Consider the following 15,277-nt stretch of genomic DNA (forward strand, 5'->3'; position numbering starts at 1 on the left):
TGAACTTTCTATTATAACACATTTCTTAAACATTATGCAGACAATTATATACTGTAATTTGTATGCAGTTATTTCAAAACTCATAAAATAATACCTTCAAGGAAACACCGAACGAACAAGAAAGGCACTGAACAAACGTAGTTCACAAGTGATTAAGCAATCATTCACTGAAAGCACACTGAACGAACACTCATGTTTCTGGCATGCATTTAAAGTAGTTTTATGTTCATAGAGACTGTTATACACATGTGATGAAATATTTCTATCTTGAATAAAGTCTTGAACTCCATTTTGCCATCTTCTTCTGATTTCTGAAGACATGGATGGCTTTTGTATGTCCGCTGATTATCTGAGCCAGATTTCAAGCACTTTTGGTTTGAGCAGTTCCCCCATCTGTTCTATATTCGTGAGTGAGCTGAGTGCCCTTTTATCTACTTGGAAATTTTTATCTAGCAGTTTTTTTTATCTTTTCTTTTTCATTTTAAATTATACTATATGGAGTTTCTTGGAATATCCCTTGTGGTAGATCAGAGTGTAATTCGGTAAGTTACACGTGGTCACATGTCTGTGGGTGTTTTATGAACTATCTAATCATTTTCACATAGTATTTAATGTTCTAATTAAATTAAGCGCACCTTTGTTATATTTTTTGTGTGTGTGTGAAGTGTTTAGCCATTGCATTTATTAAAGGGACATTATAGGCACCCAGACCACTTCCGCTCATTGAAGTGATCTGGGTACATGGTCCCAGGTCCCGTAACCCTGCAAAGGCAATTATTGCAGTTTTTAATAAATTATCTTTAAGGGTTAACTCCATCTCTAGAGGGACTTCCAGGTCATTAGGCAACTTGGTCGCCCTTACTGACGCTAGACGTCCTCACACTATGCATGAGGACATCAAGCATCCTATAAAATGCCATAGAAAAGCATTATACATGCTTTCCTATGGGGGAAATAAATATGCGAGCGCGGCTGCGTATGCGCATTAATTCACCACCACCAACCGGTGGGGAGGAGCTAAGGCAGAGCCTAAACCAGTGACATCGACACTGGACTCAGGTAAGTGACAAAAGGGTTTTTTAACCCCTTTCTGCACCATATGAGGGTGGGAGGCCACGATGGACAGGACAGGGACTATAGGGAGCTATAGTGCCAGTAAAATAACTTTGTTGCTGCTGTTATTGTGTGGGTTATGGCGCCACCTATCACTTAATCTTGTTATTGCACTTTCATATAAAATAATAGTTATATAATTTTCCATGGTGGTCTAGCAGTAGGAAATATGTATTGTGTGCACCTCTGACTAACTACTTTGAAGGAAGCTATGGTGTAAGCTTGCATTGTCAGGGTCAATCATGACCTACTTAGCACTAGCACTAACTACGTTTTAATATATAAACAATGTCCAGCTACATGGTTTAGATAAATTTAATAGTATGGGAGGGTGTGTCTAGAGAATGCAATCAATTTGCAGGATATTAATAACAGAAATAGTCTCTTGAGATTTATTTCTAATTAGCAAATAAAAACCCATTTAGCATTACAAATTGAATTGCTTAATTTAGCAATTCCTAAAATGTTGATATTCAAAGTATTTCACATATGATTTTTGTGTGTAATTATTAACACAAATAAAACCATCCCGAAGCTTAAATGTATATTATTATTATTCAGGATAATTGAATAATTGATAAAGTATTGTAAGTCAGATCTTTACGTATAGTATAATTACAATTAATTCCACTTAGAATCATAAATAAATAACTAATATAACAAGAAACCACAAAAGTGAATGTCTACATTTTTGCCTGTGTTAAATACACTTCAAATACAGGAATTTCAAGATTAACCCCTTCACTGCTGAATTATTGTTAGAAAAATTTATTAAATGTTTATTTGAAAACACTCGGGAAAGAAAAAAATATTTTCTAGCACATAAACTTACAGCACAGACAGAACAGCCATTTCATCAACTAGACATAACTAAGAAGAAGGAAAAATATATATTTTCAAAAATATTTTTTTCATTTTTTTATTGTTTTACATATTTTTAGTCTTGGAGATGTTTAATACAGAAGAAGCAGCAATTTCATGAAATAAAATAGGTATGACAAAGTGATAGGGAAAAAAGTAAGTATATGCCAACATAATATAAAGAGTTTGGCTGATTGTAAGTAGTTGATGTACAGTAAGCAAAGTCACATATAGAAACCATTATGTCACATATATTAATCATTATGTGTACCAAGCCTTGCAGGTTGCTCACAGTGACATAGATTTGGAGATAATCAGATCATAACCAGAGAACTTTGTATTGATACTTAGTGAAGGCCAGTCTAGGATCAACTGAAAAGGTAAGTGAGAAGTTTTATATTACATTAACTTTGCTAAACATTGTATTTTTGCAAGGTTGCTGGAAAAAGCTTACAATACAATAAGATATAATATGGTCCTTCTGTGGCCATACGAACAATGACAGCTTGCACAGAACTGTAAATTATGCCCCCCTCTTCTTTAACATTTTATAGGGAGGAAGGACCATAAGTAGACCAAACCAAGTGTTTGATTAGTTTTAAATAATTGCCCCTGTCCAAATTATGAAATCATATGCATGCACGCTTCCCAAAGTAATTCATACCAGACACAAGTTTCCAAGTTGATGAAATACTCAGGAATGCTTTATTCTGGGGCCAGCATGCCCTTATAAAGCAGAAATACATCATATGCATAATTACAGATAACAGAGAAGAATACATTAATAATTGGTAAGGTGTTAAGTGATGCATTCAATGTACATCCCACTGGGTGTGATATTGCCCTTATCATGAATTTCTCCCCCAGATTCCAGCAACATCTTGTAACACGAGGTAGTCAGTCGATGGAGGGAGTGACTCCCGGTGGCCATTTGGAGTAGTCACTGAATAATACTGATCATGATAACATTTTACTAAACTATTATTATGTCCTCCACAACACACTACAGGGCTTCTTTGATGCCTGCAATTCCCTATATGGTGGAGATATAGTATTTTAGTCAACTAACAATGTATATAGGATGTAGGTAGATATTATTTTTATAATTTAGTGGCATGTTTAAGAAGTTGAATTCCCAATCATATTTAGATTCCTTCAAATTACCCATAAAAAGTGATTACAATTTTAAAGGACCACTATAGTCACCCTCAATGAAGTGGTCTGGGTGCCAGGTCCCCTAGGTTTTAACCCTGTGTCAGGGTACCTGAGGCCTCTACCTCTAAGGGAGGTAGAGACTTGGTGGTTTATCCGTCCAGGCGAGCTGTTTCCTCCGTTCCTCGCGGTTCATCCAGTCACTTAAACACCGGCCGCGAGGAATCCACGTCCTTTTCTAGCAGGACGCTCAATACGTGACGTCATGACGCTATCACGAGCGACCTGTCACTCAAGTCTCCGATATCCAATCGGTACTTGTCAGAGGCGTGATTACCATCCAGAGCCAGGGTATTTAAGCTTACTTCTCACTTCAGCTCATTGCCCTGTCGTGGTTCTAGCTTGTCTAGTCACTCAGCGCTCTGGTATTCTTGTTTGCTCTATTGGTTTTGACTCGGCTCGTTGTACTACCCTGCTTCTCTGTTATCCCTTAACCCGGCTTGTCTCTCGCTTATCTGTCTTCTCGTTCCCTCGACCTCGGCTTGTCTCTGACTATTCTCTATTACTCTCGGTACGTTAGTCCGGCCATTCTAAGGCCCGGTATACGTACCTTTCCTCTCTTTGTACTCTGCGTGTTGGATCCCTGTCCCGATCCTGACATTACGACAGGGCCAATGGATCCTGCAGGTACAAACAGTCAGCTTGGTTCTTCGGATCCCAGGTTTGACGCCATGGAGCATAGGATGGATCAGATGGCTTTGGCACTACAGGCACTTTTGTCCCGTGCTAGTAATCCACCTGAGGAGACACGTACTCCTTCTATTTCTCCTGCAGTCTCAGGTCTAGAGGTAGCCACTGTAGGTGCTTCTTCCCGTATTACCCCACCAGTACGTTATGGCGGGTCACCGGAGAAGTGTCGTGGCTTTCTAAACCAGATTAGCATCCATTTCGAATTACAACCCCGCTCTTATCCTACTGATAGAGCGAAGGTTGGATTTATTATCACTCTACTCATTGAAAAAGCTTTGAGATGGGCCAATCCTTTATGGGAGAATGATAACCCACTAGTCTATAATTATAATGCCTTTGTAGCTGCGTTTAGAAGAACTTTTGACCCCCCTGGTAGGAAGGTCAATGCAGCTAGATTACTGTTGCGCCTTAGACAAGACAATCGAACACTTGTGGATTATGCACTAGAGTTCAGGTCCTTGGCGGCAGAAGTTAAGTGGAACGAACAGGCTTATATAGATGTGTTTCTGAATGGGTTATCAGATGTAATTCTTGACGAGGTTGCTACTAGAGAACTCCCTGAAAATTTGGAGGATTTAATTTCTTTTATATCTCGTATTGATGAACGCTTAAGAGAGAGGCTGAACACTCGAGATAGGACCCGTAGACCCTCCTTTAAACTAGCGCCTACCTTTCAAATTTCTGAGTTCGAGGACTTACGTATTCCTGAACCTATGCAGATAGGCAGTACTCATCTCACAGAGAGTGAGAGACAGTACAGGAGAAGGGAGGGCTTATGCATGTATTGTGGAGTCAGGGGTCATTTACGCCTAAATTGTCCCAATCGTTCGGGAAACGCTCGCACCTAAGTTCCTCTAGAGGACAGGCCTTGGGTGTTTCTACTTTGTCCTCTATTCACAACTACAAAGAGCTCAGGCTTCTGTTACCCGTTTCTTTAAAGTGGGAGAAGGGAGTAGTTAAGACTATGGCACTAATCGATTCTGGAGCTGCTGAGAGCTTTATAGATCAGGGTTTTGCTGCCAAGCATGCTATTCCATCCCAGTTAAAAGAGACACCACTGGCCGTTGAGGCCATCGATGGTAGACCGTTACTTGAGCCTGTTATTTTCCATGAGACCATACCGATTAACTTAACTGTTGGCATCCTACATAGAGAAGACATATCCTTACTGCTCATTTCTTCTCCGTCTATTCCCATAGTGCTAGGGTACTCCTGGTTGAGGAGACATAACCCTATTATTAATTGGGAGTCAGGGGAGATAGTTTCGTGGGGACAGAATTGTCAAGAGAAATGCTTGCGGAAAGTCTCACCTCTCGGCTTAACCAATACAGCGGCTAACTCTGATAATCCTACAGAGACACAAATTCCGTCTCAGTATCTAGATTTAAAGGCTGTATTTGACAAAAAGAAAGCCGATACCTTACCCCCACACAGGTCCTTTGATTGCAAAATTAACCTACTCCCTGGTACCATGCCGCCCAGAGGTCATGTATACCCGTTATCTACGAAAGAGAACTCAGTTCTAGAGAAGTATATTCACGAAAATTTAGACAAGGGATTCATTAGAAGGTCCTCCTCCCCTGCCGGGGCTGGATTTTTTTTTGTTAAAAAGAAGGATGGTTCTCTGAGGCCTTGTATTGATTATCGAGGCCTAAATAAGATAACCATTAAAAATGCCTATCCAATCCCCTTGATTACCGAACTCTTCGATCGTTTGAAGGGCTCTACAATTTTCACCAAGTTAGACCTCAGAGGGGCATATAACTTGGTGAGAATCCAGCAGGGACATGAGTGGATGACGGCATTCAATACTCGATATGGTCACTATGAATATACTGTTATGCCTTTTGGGTTATGCAATGCACCAGCTGTATTCCAGGATCTGATAAATGAGGTTCTTAGGGAATTTCAGCAAGATTGCGTCATTGTATACCTAGATGATATACTCATTCATTCTAGTGACATTGAGATTCATCACAAGCAAGTCAGGAGGGTTTTGCACAAGCTTCTCCAGCATGGCTTGTACTGCAAGTTGGAGAAATGTAGCTTTGATCAAACCCAGGTAACCTTTCTCGGCTATGTGATCTCTGGGGAGGGATTTAAGATGGATCCGGATAAGCTCCAATCCATTCTAGAGTGGCCTTTACCCAAAGGTCTTAAAGCCGTACAGAGATTTATTGGTTTTTCTAATTATTATAGGCGCTTTATTAAGGGCTATTCTTCCATTATCGCACCTATCACTAACATGACCAAACAGGGGGCTGATACTAAGAATTGGACTACTGAAGCTCTCCTGGCGTTCAAAACTCTCAAGGAGCTTTTCGCTTCCGCTCCAATTTTAGTTCACCCCGACACTTCTCTGCCTTTTTTACTTGAGGTAGACGCATCAGAGACTGGTTTAGGTGCTGTCCTATCTCAAAGGTTGGGTGTTGATAAACCATTACATCCATGTGGATTTTTCTCTAAAAAATTGACCGGTACTGAGAGCAGGTATGACATTGGTGACAGAGAATTACTAGCGGTTATCAAGGCTTTGAAAGAGTGGAGACATTTATTGGAAGGTACTTTACATCCTGTTACCATTCTGACAGACCACAAAAACTTGTCTTATATCGGAGAGGCCAAACGTCTGTCCTCCAGGCAGGCTCGTTGGTCGTTGTTTCTTACCCATTTCAATTACGTTCTGACTTACAGACCTGGGTCAAAGAATTCTAAAGCCGATGCGCTATCTCGCCAATATGAGCCCTCTGCCTCAGTTGAACCACTGTTGTCCTCCATTGTACCCAAATGCAATATTATTGCTAATACCAGTCTCAAAATTCATTCTCCGCTACTTGACCAGATCTTGAAGTCACAACATCTAGCTCCTAGAAACACTCCTGAGGGAAGAAACTTTGTTCCTCCTGAACTTCAACTGGAGCTCTTACAATGCTTTCACGAAAGTAAAATAGCTGGTCATCCTGGTATTCGCAAGACATACTCTCTGATATCCAAGGATTTCTGGTGGCCTTCACTTCGAAAAGATATTGAGGAGTTCGTCGCAGCTTGTGAGACTTGTGCCAAGACTAAACTACTTCATGCATCTCCATGTGGTCTGTTACACCCCTTGGACATTCCTGAGAAACCTTGGTCCTGTTTGTCCATAGACTTTATCGTTGATTTGCCTGCTTCCAAGAGACAGACTGTTATTCTCACGGTGGTGGATAGATTTACTAAGATGGCCCATTTCGTGCCATTACCTAAACTTCCGACTTCTCCTGAATTGGCGGAGATTTTTGCGAGAGAGGTTTTTCGCCTACATGGGATTCCTTCAGAGATTGTTTCTGATAGAGGTTCTCAATTTGTCTCACGTTTCTGGAGATCCTTTTGTTCTCAAATGGGCATCAAATTGAACTTCTCCTCTGCCTATCACCCTCAGTCTAACGGAGCTGCTGAACGTACTAATCAAAAGATCGAACAGTATCTACGTTGCTTTGTTTCCGAACACCAGGACGATTGGGTCGGTCTGATTCCTTGGGCGGAGTTCGCACACAATAACCTTGTTTGCGATTCAACTCACTCTAGCCCTTTCTTCATGAACTATGGCTTTCATCCTTCGATTTTTCCTTCGGTTTCCTCTTCTCAGGGGATACCGTCGGTTGATGATCATGTCGCCAACCTGAAGAAATTATGGGATCAGACTCGGCAAATTCTATTACATAGTTCCTCGCTGTTCAAGAAACACGCTGACAAGCATAGAAGAGCGGCTCCTGTTTTTGTTCCTGGGGATAGGGTATGGTTGAGTACCAAGAATATTCGCCTAAAAGTTCCATCTATGAAATTTGCTCCTCGTTACATAGGCCCTTACAGGGTTCTCACGCGTATCGCCTTGCTCTGCCACCTGCCTTACGCATTCCTAACTCCTTTCATGTCTCCTTGTTGAAACCCCTTATTTGCAACAAATTCTCCTCTAAGGCCTCCTCACCTCGTCCTGTTCAGGTGGAGGGTCGGGAGGAGTACGAGGTCAGCTCCATCATTGACTCCAGAATTTCAAGGGGAAAATTGCAATATCTGGTCAACTGGAGGGGATATGGTCCTGAGGAGAGGAGTTGGGTACCTCAGGAGGACGTTCATGCTTCTCGCCTTCGCAGAGCATTTCACCTCCGCTTCCCATCTCGCCCCGGTTCATTCCGCCCGGTGGGCGTATCTGAGAGGGGGGGTACTGTCAGGGTACCTGAGGCCTCTACCTCTAAGGGAGGTAGAGACTTGGTGGTTTATCCGTCCAGGCGAGCTGTTTCCTCCGTTCCTCGCGGTTCATCCAGTCACTTAAACACCGGCCGCGAGGAATCCACGTCCTTTTCTAGCAGGACGCTCAATACGTGACGTCATGACGCTATCACGAGCGACCTGTCACTCAAGTCTCCGATATCCAATCGGTACTTGTCAGAGGCGTGATTACCATCCAGAGCCAGGGTATTTAAGCTTACTTCTCACTTCAGCTCATTGCCCTGTCGTGGTTCTAGCTTGTCTAGTCACTCAGCGCTCTGGTATTCTTGTTTGCTCTATTGGTTTTGACTCGGCTCGTTGTACTACCCTGCTTCTCTGTTATCCCTTAACCCGGCTTGTCTCTCGCTTATCTGTCTTCTCGTTCCCTCGACCTCGGCTTGTCTCTGACTATTCTCTATTACTCTCGGTACGTTAGTCCGGCCATTCTAAGGCCCGGTATACGTACCTTTCCTCTCTTTGTACTCTGCGTGTTGGATCCCTGTCCCGATCCTGACACCCTGCAGCTGTAAACATAGCAGTTTTAGAGAAACTGCTATGTTTACATTGCAGGGTTAAACCAGCCTCTAGTGGGCTAGAGGCGTTTCCGCAACACTCAATACGAAAATCGCATTGAGCACGCAGAATGTCCATAGGAAAGCATGCAGCCTGGTGCTGGATTAAGGTAAGTGGCTAAAGGGGTTTGTGTGTGTGTCCCCATCCTTAGTGGTCCTCTCCCCTCCATGGTGTGCCTCATTATCTATTTTGTAGCTTGGCCGAGCACAGCGGACCACCGTATCGGAGCTTCAGTTTCCTGTACCTGGCCAGACTGACAGGAAGTGTTCTCTCAGTGAGCACTTTCTGTCAGTCCGGCCGGGTACAGGAAACTGAAGCTCCTGTATCACAGTCCATTATGCTCAACCGTGCTGTGCGCTTCCTGCCTGCCTGTCACTCGATTCTTGTGCCCCCAGAGCCAGTGCGCCCTAAGACAGCCATCTGTGCAGCCTTATGGATTGCTGTCATTTAGTTTGGGAACAAATTATTTGGAATCATGGAACACTTTGCATTGTCAGTTACCGGATTCTCCATGAACAAACTTGCATTATTTTATTTTTTACGTTAGAATGTATCCGTACATCCAATATGGTAGGTTGACTTTAAAGGGTAAAAGGTGTTGTTACTAAATATAATAAATATATCATTTAAATTTAAAATTTGTTCATTAACCAAGCTGCAATACCTTTTTACTGATGGTTTCCTTTCAATATATTTTCCAATAATGGATCCTGATCTTTCATTTTTCATAGGAGCTGTAGGAGTTACCTTGGATTTCTGTAAAACATATAGAAATACAGTGTTGTGTTACAAATTTTGTTATATTTATTTTTTCAATTATAATAGTCACAGGTTAACCCAAACTACCCTAAATGACAGGTAATACAATTTTATGTAGTATAACTTACTCTTAGTTCTGAGGTTTGGGTGTTGGCGTGCCCAGTGCTGACAAGATGAAGGACAATTATATTTTTCTTTACATTATAATGGAAAATTCATTGTACTACAACTTATATATATGTAGCTTCTTAAATGATGGAAAAGGTTAAATTAAGACGCAATGGGGGAATTCATTCATGGGTCAGTCATAAAATTGGCAGAATAAGGTCCAAAGTGAAATTGGGTGCAGAACATCCATATTCCTAAAAGTAGATGAAGATCAGTTAAAGGACTACTCCACTCTTCCAACCCACCACCCCCAAATATCTTTACAATTTAGTAGATATACCCCCAATGAATACATGCATGTATATTTGTATGCATGTATTTATTGGGAATAGTCTAAAATAGATTACAAAAGCTGCAGTTCTTATGACTGTGGCCTTTGTAAGCCCCTCACCCTTTTTCCCGCCATAGACTTTCAGTGTCTTCAAAGGAAAATATAAAAATCTTGGTCCCCACGTGCACGCACGCCAGCCGCCAGTGCACTGCGGAAGCTGGTCTGTTAGGGAGGGAGAGGGAGGCAGGCACATTCAAGTAGAGCGTGCCTGCCACTTCTATTAGATCGGGGGAGCTAACGAAAGTAGGAAGGAATCCTCTCTGGCTGTTTGATTGACAGCCCGGGGGGAGATCCCCAGTTAATTTATAAATTTTCTTTTTATTAAATTTTTTTTTTGTTCATCAACAGTTCATCAATCAGCATAAAGAAATAAATTCCACAGAAAGGAGTACATTGTTACGACATAGCTATGTTACAATGCAGAAGTAGGTATATTGTGCTGAACTTTTAGTCTGTCATAATACATCATCATACAAAACAACAAAACTTTACACTGGTGTCAATTGCTCTGTTCCTGGTTGTATTTCGTAGGGTATTTCTGGTGTATCGACAAACTATTTTACATTATACGTGGATATAGCCGCCTAGGCTATGTAACAGCTGTAATCTGTGAATAAGTTGAGTGTGGGATTGGGATGGTGGCTACGGCGGTGTTGTGAGCCTGAATAGATAGGCGAGCGTGGACCTTTTTAATAAGTATTGGTTCCAGCGGGCTGCTTGGATTTCCAATTTAGGAACATTCATGTTGTGTAACATTTCACAATATATAAAAAGAAAAAAAGAAAACGTAACATATTCAATTAATGCTTCTATACCCTTGCTTTTCAGTGTGCTTTTGTGTATGGTGACTGAAGTGAGGTTGGGAGAGGCAGTATACTGTCTGCCATGGTCTATACATTTCTGCTTTGAAGAAAATGTGTCCAGGTTTCCCATGTTGAGGAGAAAAGTGAATATCTGTTAGACATTGAAGCTTCTATTTCCTTCATTTGTTTGATCGATTCTAGCTTTAGTATCCAGTCACTGATAGAGGGAGCTGTGTTTTTTTTTCCAGTGTACTGGAATTAGTGAGTTTGCGGCTGTGAGCATGTGGTTGATGAGTATACGTTGCTGTTTAGGAATAGGATGTGGGTGAAGGAGGAACAGTAGCGTTTCCGGGGACCTTGAGATGCGAGTGGCTACTATGGAATGTATCATATCTAATATCCGTGACCAGAATCACTGGATTATTGGGCAGGACCACCAGATATGTGTCGTAGTGTCACCCTGTTGGGAACATCTCCAACATGCTCCCTTTGTGGATGGGAACTGCTTGTGGAGTTTAGTCGGGGAGTAGTGCAATCTGGAGATGCGTTTGTATGAGCTCTCCCTAACTGTGGTGCTTATCGAGGAGTTGTGTATATAAGTAAAGATCCGTCGCCAGTCTTGTGTTGAGATGGTGATATTTAATTCTTGTGCCCAGGAGGACGTAAATGGTGGCAATCTGTCCTTGTCAGTGTTGTGTACTATTTTATAGAATGTGGAGAGGTGTTTAGATCTGAGAGACTAGGAGGTACAGTGGGTTTCAAATAGGGTTTGTGGACGGTCCGCTTTGATGAGGTTTGGATTAGCGGTCATGAAGTGTAGTAGTTGGGCATAATGGAATTGTTGTAGGTTGGTAGGGTGGTCGGTTTGAGTGAGAGACGATATTGGTATAATTTTACCTTGGTCCAATGCTGAGCTGAGCATAGGGTATTTAGTGTCTTGCATTTTGGGGAAAGAGTTGCAAAGTCTCCTGTCTGTGCCAGGAGGGAAATGAGGATTCATCCATTCTGCTGCGGTAATCCAGGATCGATACTATGGCACAGTCCAAAGGCTCTATTTGTATCCTGTTGTGGCTTGTGGACAAGTGAGGGCGATGTGGGTGATCGTGTAGCATTGTCCTGTGTTTCCTGGGAGTCTGTTGCCAGTGGGATCTCTGTGGTAGGCGTGGTGTGACCGGGACCAGGAGTGGGCCGTACCAATCTGAGATCATTGTTTCTGTTCGTTCGTGAACGGAAAGACATCCACATGGGAATGATTAGCATGAATCGTGCCTTTGAATGAGATACTCAGGGCCAGTGGAAACCCCCACCTGTATTTCAGGTTCCTGACATGTAGCTGACCCGTGATAGGCCTCAAAGTCATTCTTGCCTGCAGTGTCAAGGGAGTTCCCTTGAACAGCAGGGGCTGCGTTGATAATTTTAGCACTTCTAGGATGCTTTCTTTGCAGGTTGAGTAGTGGAGGCGGCATATGACGTTACTGGGTTTTTCATTTTGTGGTCTTCTAGGTTTTAGTGCCCTGTGAGCCCGGTCAAATAGTACTGTAGAGTTGGTAGGTTCATCCAGCACTAGGTTAAAAAGTTCTTGGAGCACACGCGGGATGTCTTCCTGATTACCTTCAGGGAGGCCGTGGTTTCTCAGATTGTTGAGGTGTCCCCTGTTGTTGATGTCTTTGAGGGATCTGTGAAGTATTGACAGGTAAGCGTTTTGCTCCAAAACTGCTCCTTGGAGTGTGTGTATCTGAGCCTTGATAGTGTCTCTGTCATCTTCGAGTGCTACGACTCTGTCACTGACCTGACGAGTATCGCAGCTGATGGCGTCCATCTTGGCCTGGAAGGCCGTCTCGAGTTTGCCCAACATATTGGCGATGTCTTGTTTAGTTGGGAGATTGCTGAGAATCGCTCGCAAATCCGGTCCTGCTGGGGGGTCTGAGCTTTCAGAACCTCCCAGACTTGATGGAGATGAGTGAGAGGGAGGCGAGTCAGGCGCCATGTTTGGGCCAAGCAGGGTGGCCTGTTGTTCCAAATAATCATGGAAATATTTGGTAATTCCTCCCAATTTACCCGCTGGGGCAATGTAGATCGGGATTTGTTTAACCCCTTAAGGACCAAACTTATGGAATAAAAGGGAATCATGACATGTCACACATGTCATGTGTCCTTAAGGGGTTAAAGCCCGATGGCGATGGATTTTGGCTCGATCTGCGGGAGCTAAACTAGAATACGGCCATTCAGTGTCATGGCTAGCTCTGCCCGCCCCCCCCCCTTCCCCCTCCCTCCCAGAAATCAGCACTTTTATAAACTGGGGTTAAATGAGGGTACTCCTCACCCATAAAGCACTTCAGCTAGCTGAAGTGCTTTTGGTGTGTGGAGTGGTCCTTTAACTATAAAAATATTTTTTGCTTTTTTAAAATACCTCCCTGCTTATAAAGAGAGGTATAAAACAAAAAAATATAGAAAAAAAGAGTTTAAATATATATAGATCAAAAATAGCAATAAGAAGAATTGAGGAATCTTTGGGATCAGGGGCGTTGTTACATTCCAGAAACAGCCCCATCAACTGCAATAGTGTGCAAACCAAACCAGGGTGCACACACATAGCCTGTGCAAATATATCCAATAATCCAGGTGTTGCAATATGAAGAAGCAGAAAGGTCTCCTAAACATTCCAAATAGTGAGCAACATGATTTTGTAAATTGTGAGAAAGCAGGACAAGTAAGACGTTTTCCAAAAGATGGATCAGTAAGGGAAAGAGTCAATAAAAGTCAGTAAAAGAAAGGAGCTACCATTCAAAGATCGATGCTGTCACAGAAAAACTCCCCCTTCTCTGATCCCTGCAACTGTACCAATGCTGCCAATTGGTACATTAAGTAGGTCATTAAAAAGCTGCAATATGGTTTGTAATATATTTATAAACCATAATTAAGAAGAATCAAGATCACTGTAAAAGTTTTTTTACCTACTAATCTGGGAATTTTAGTAATGTAGTTTCTATCACAGCTATTTTGGTCAATATTTTTCCAGACTTTAGTCAATTCATAACAATTTTTTTATTAAAGGGACATTCTAAGAACCAAAAAACTTTAGCTTAATGACACAGTTTTCGTGTACAGACGATGCCCCTGAAATCTTACTGTTCAATTTTCTGCCATTTAGGAATTAAATCACATTTCTTTCTGTTTATGCAGCCTTAGCTACATCTCCTACACAGCCTTCATGAAAATAAGGTTTCATTTTCAATCAGATCTTACAGCACTGTGTGTTTACTTTACAAGTTTTTATCTCCTACTCTGTTAATTGAAGTTTAATCACACACAATAGGTTGCTGTGGGCTGTTGCATGCAATTAACTGAGCAGGAGATAAGAAATTCTTTGCCATGAAGAAAGTTAAAAACTCAGCACTTCATTTCAAGGAAGTGTGCAGGGAGGCTGTGTCAGTCACAGAAAGGGGAGGTGTGGTCGCATAAACAAATGTATTTCTCCTACACCAAACCACTCATTACACTTAAGCTGTTTTGTTGCTCACATTGTTCCTTTAATTGAATAACCTTGGACACTGGGGACACATTTGAGGTGCTTTAAAAAGTGTTTACTCCACTTGTGAACACTTAATGTACTATAGCGAGAGACTCTTTTCTCAAACTCAATCCCCTTTACCAACAAGATTGTCTTGTGCACAAGCACGCCTCAGACCTGACAAGCTATGGAGACTGCTATCAGTATAAATTTAAATGTATATTCATAGAAACATGCCAGAAATATTACAGTCATGTTGCTGTTTGATGGCAGGAATGGCAGGAATAATAAACAAAAAAATTCAACAAAGTACTCTGAAAAAAATGTAACATTTATAGACATGGGCAGGGTTTTAGATAAAAATTATCTTGAACATTTCAGTTTAATACAAATACAAATACAGGTTTAATTTTAATGTTCTAATCTGAATATCGGAGCTGTATATTTGTTTATACATGTGGAGCAGTCGGCTTCTCAGTGATATTAATAATAATATCTATGTATTGTTTGTACCGCAATTATTATGTAAGTTGTGTACATGGAAAGGTTTTACCTGCAAACAGCTGTCACGTTCATCTCGGAGATGCTTATTCATTTCCCTAAAGAAGACATTTATTTAGAGTTATTTAGAAAGAAATCTTTTTGACTAAACATACAGCTTCCTAAATCTCGGTTTCGGATTCTATTGAAACAAACCAACTCATATTTGATCTGTATGCATGTATAACCTTCATAAATGTACTACCTTGACAGAATTTAAAATAAACACTACAAAAATTCACATTAAAATAGATGATTTATTTTATTTAACAGTCCTTATGATTAAACAGATATCTGCATGCTTTGCTAATTATCTGTAATGTTGAGCCACATTTGAGATATACGAAGCCTGTACCATCTTAGTTTTAACAATCATTTTTGGTTAAAATGCTGTTGTATTTCTACCAACTCGTGAAATATTTTCTAAGGCTGTTTATGGGTTACCCTTACTATTTGACCTTAAAAAAATAT

The 15,277-nt window shown here is 41.3% G+C and overlaps 1 protein-coding gene across 1 annotated transcript in view; it reads right to left on the reverse strand.

Moving 5' to 3' along the window:
* Positions 1 to 15,277, reverse strand: part of CRACR2A (calcium release activated channel regulator 2A) — a 148,426-nt gene that overhangs the window by 20,603 nt on the left and 112,546 nt on the right. The window contains exons 10-11 of the mRNA XM_063447792.1: positions 14,820 to 14,865; positions 9,359 to 9,450 (exon numbers count right to left, since the gene is read on the reverse strand). Of these exons, the coding sequence (XP_063303862.1) occupies positions 9,359 to 9,450; positions 14,820 to 14,865 (138 nt within the window). The remainder of the gene's footprint in view (positions 1 to 9,358; positions 9,451 to 14,819; positions 14,866 to 15,277) is intronic.

The sequence above is a fragment of the Pelobates fuscus genome, chromosome 3 (assembly GCF_036172605.1).
Source record: "Pelobates fuscus isolate aPelFus1 chromosome 3, aPelFus1.pri, whole genome shotgun sequence".
NCBI classification, from domain to species: Eukaryota; Metazoa; Chordata; class Amphibia; order Anura; family Pelobatidae; genus Pelobates; species Pelobates fuscus.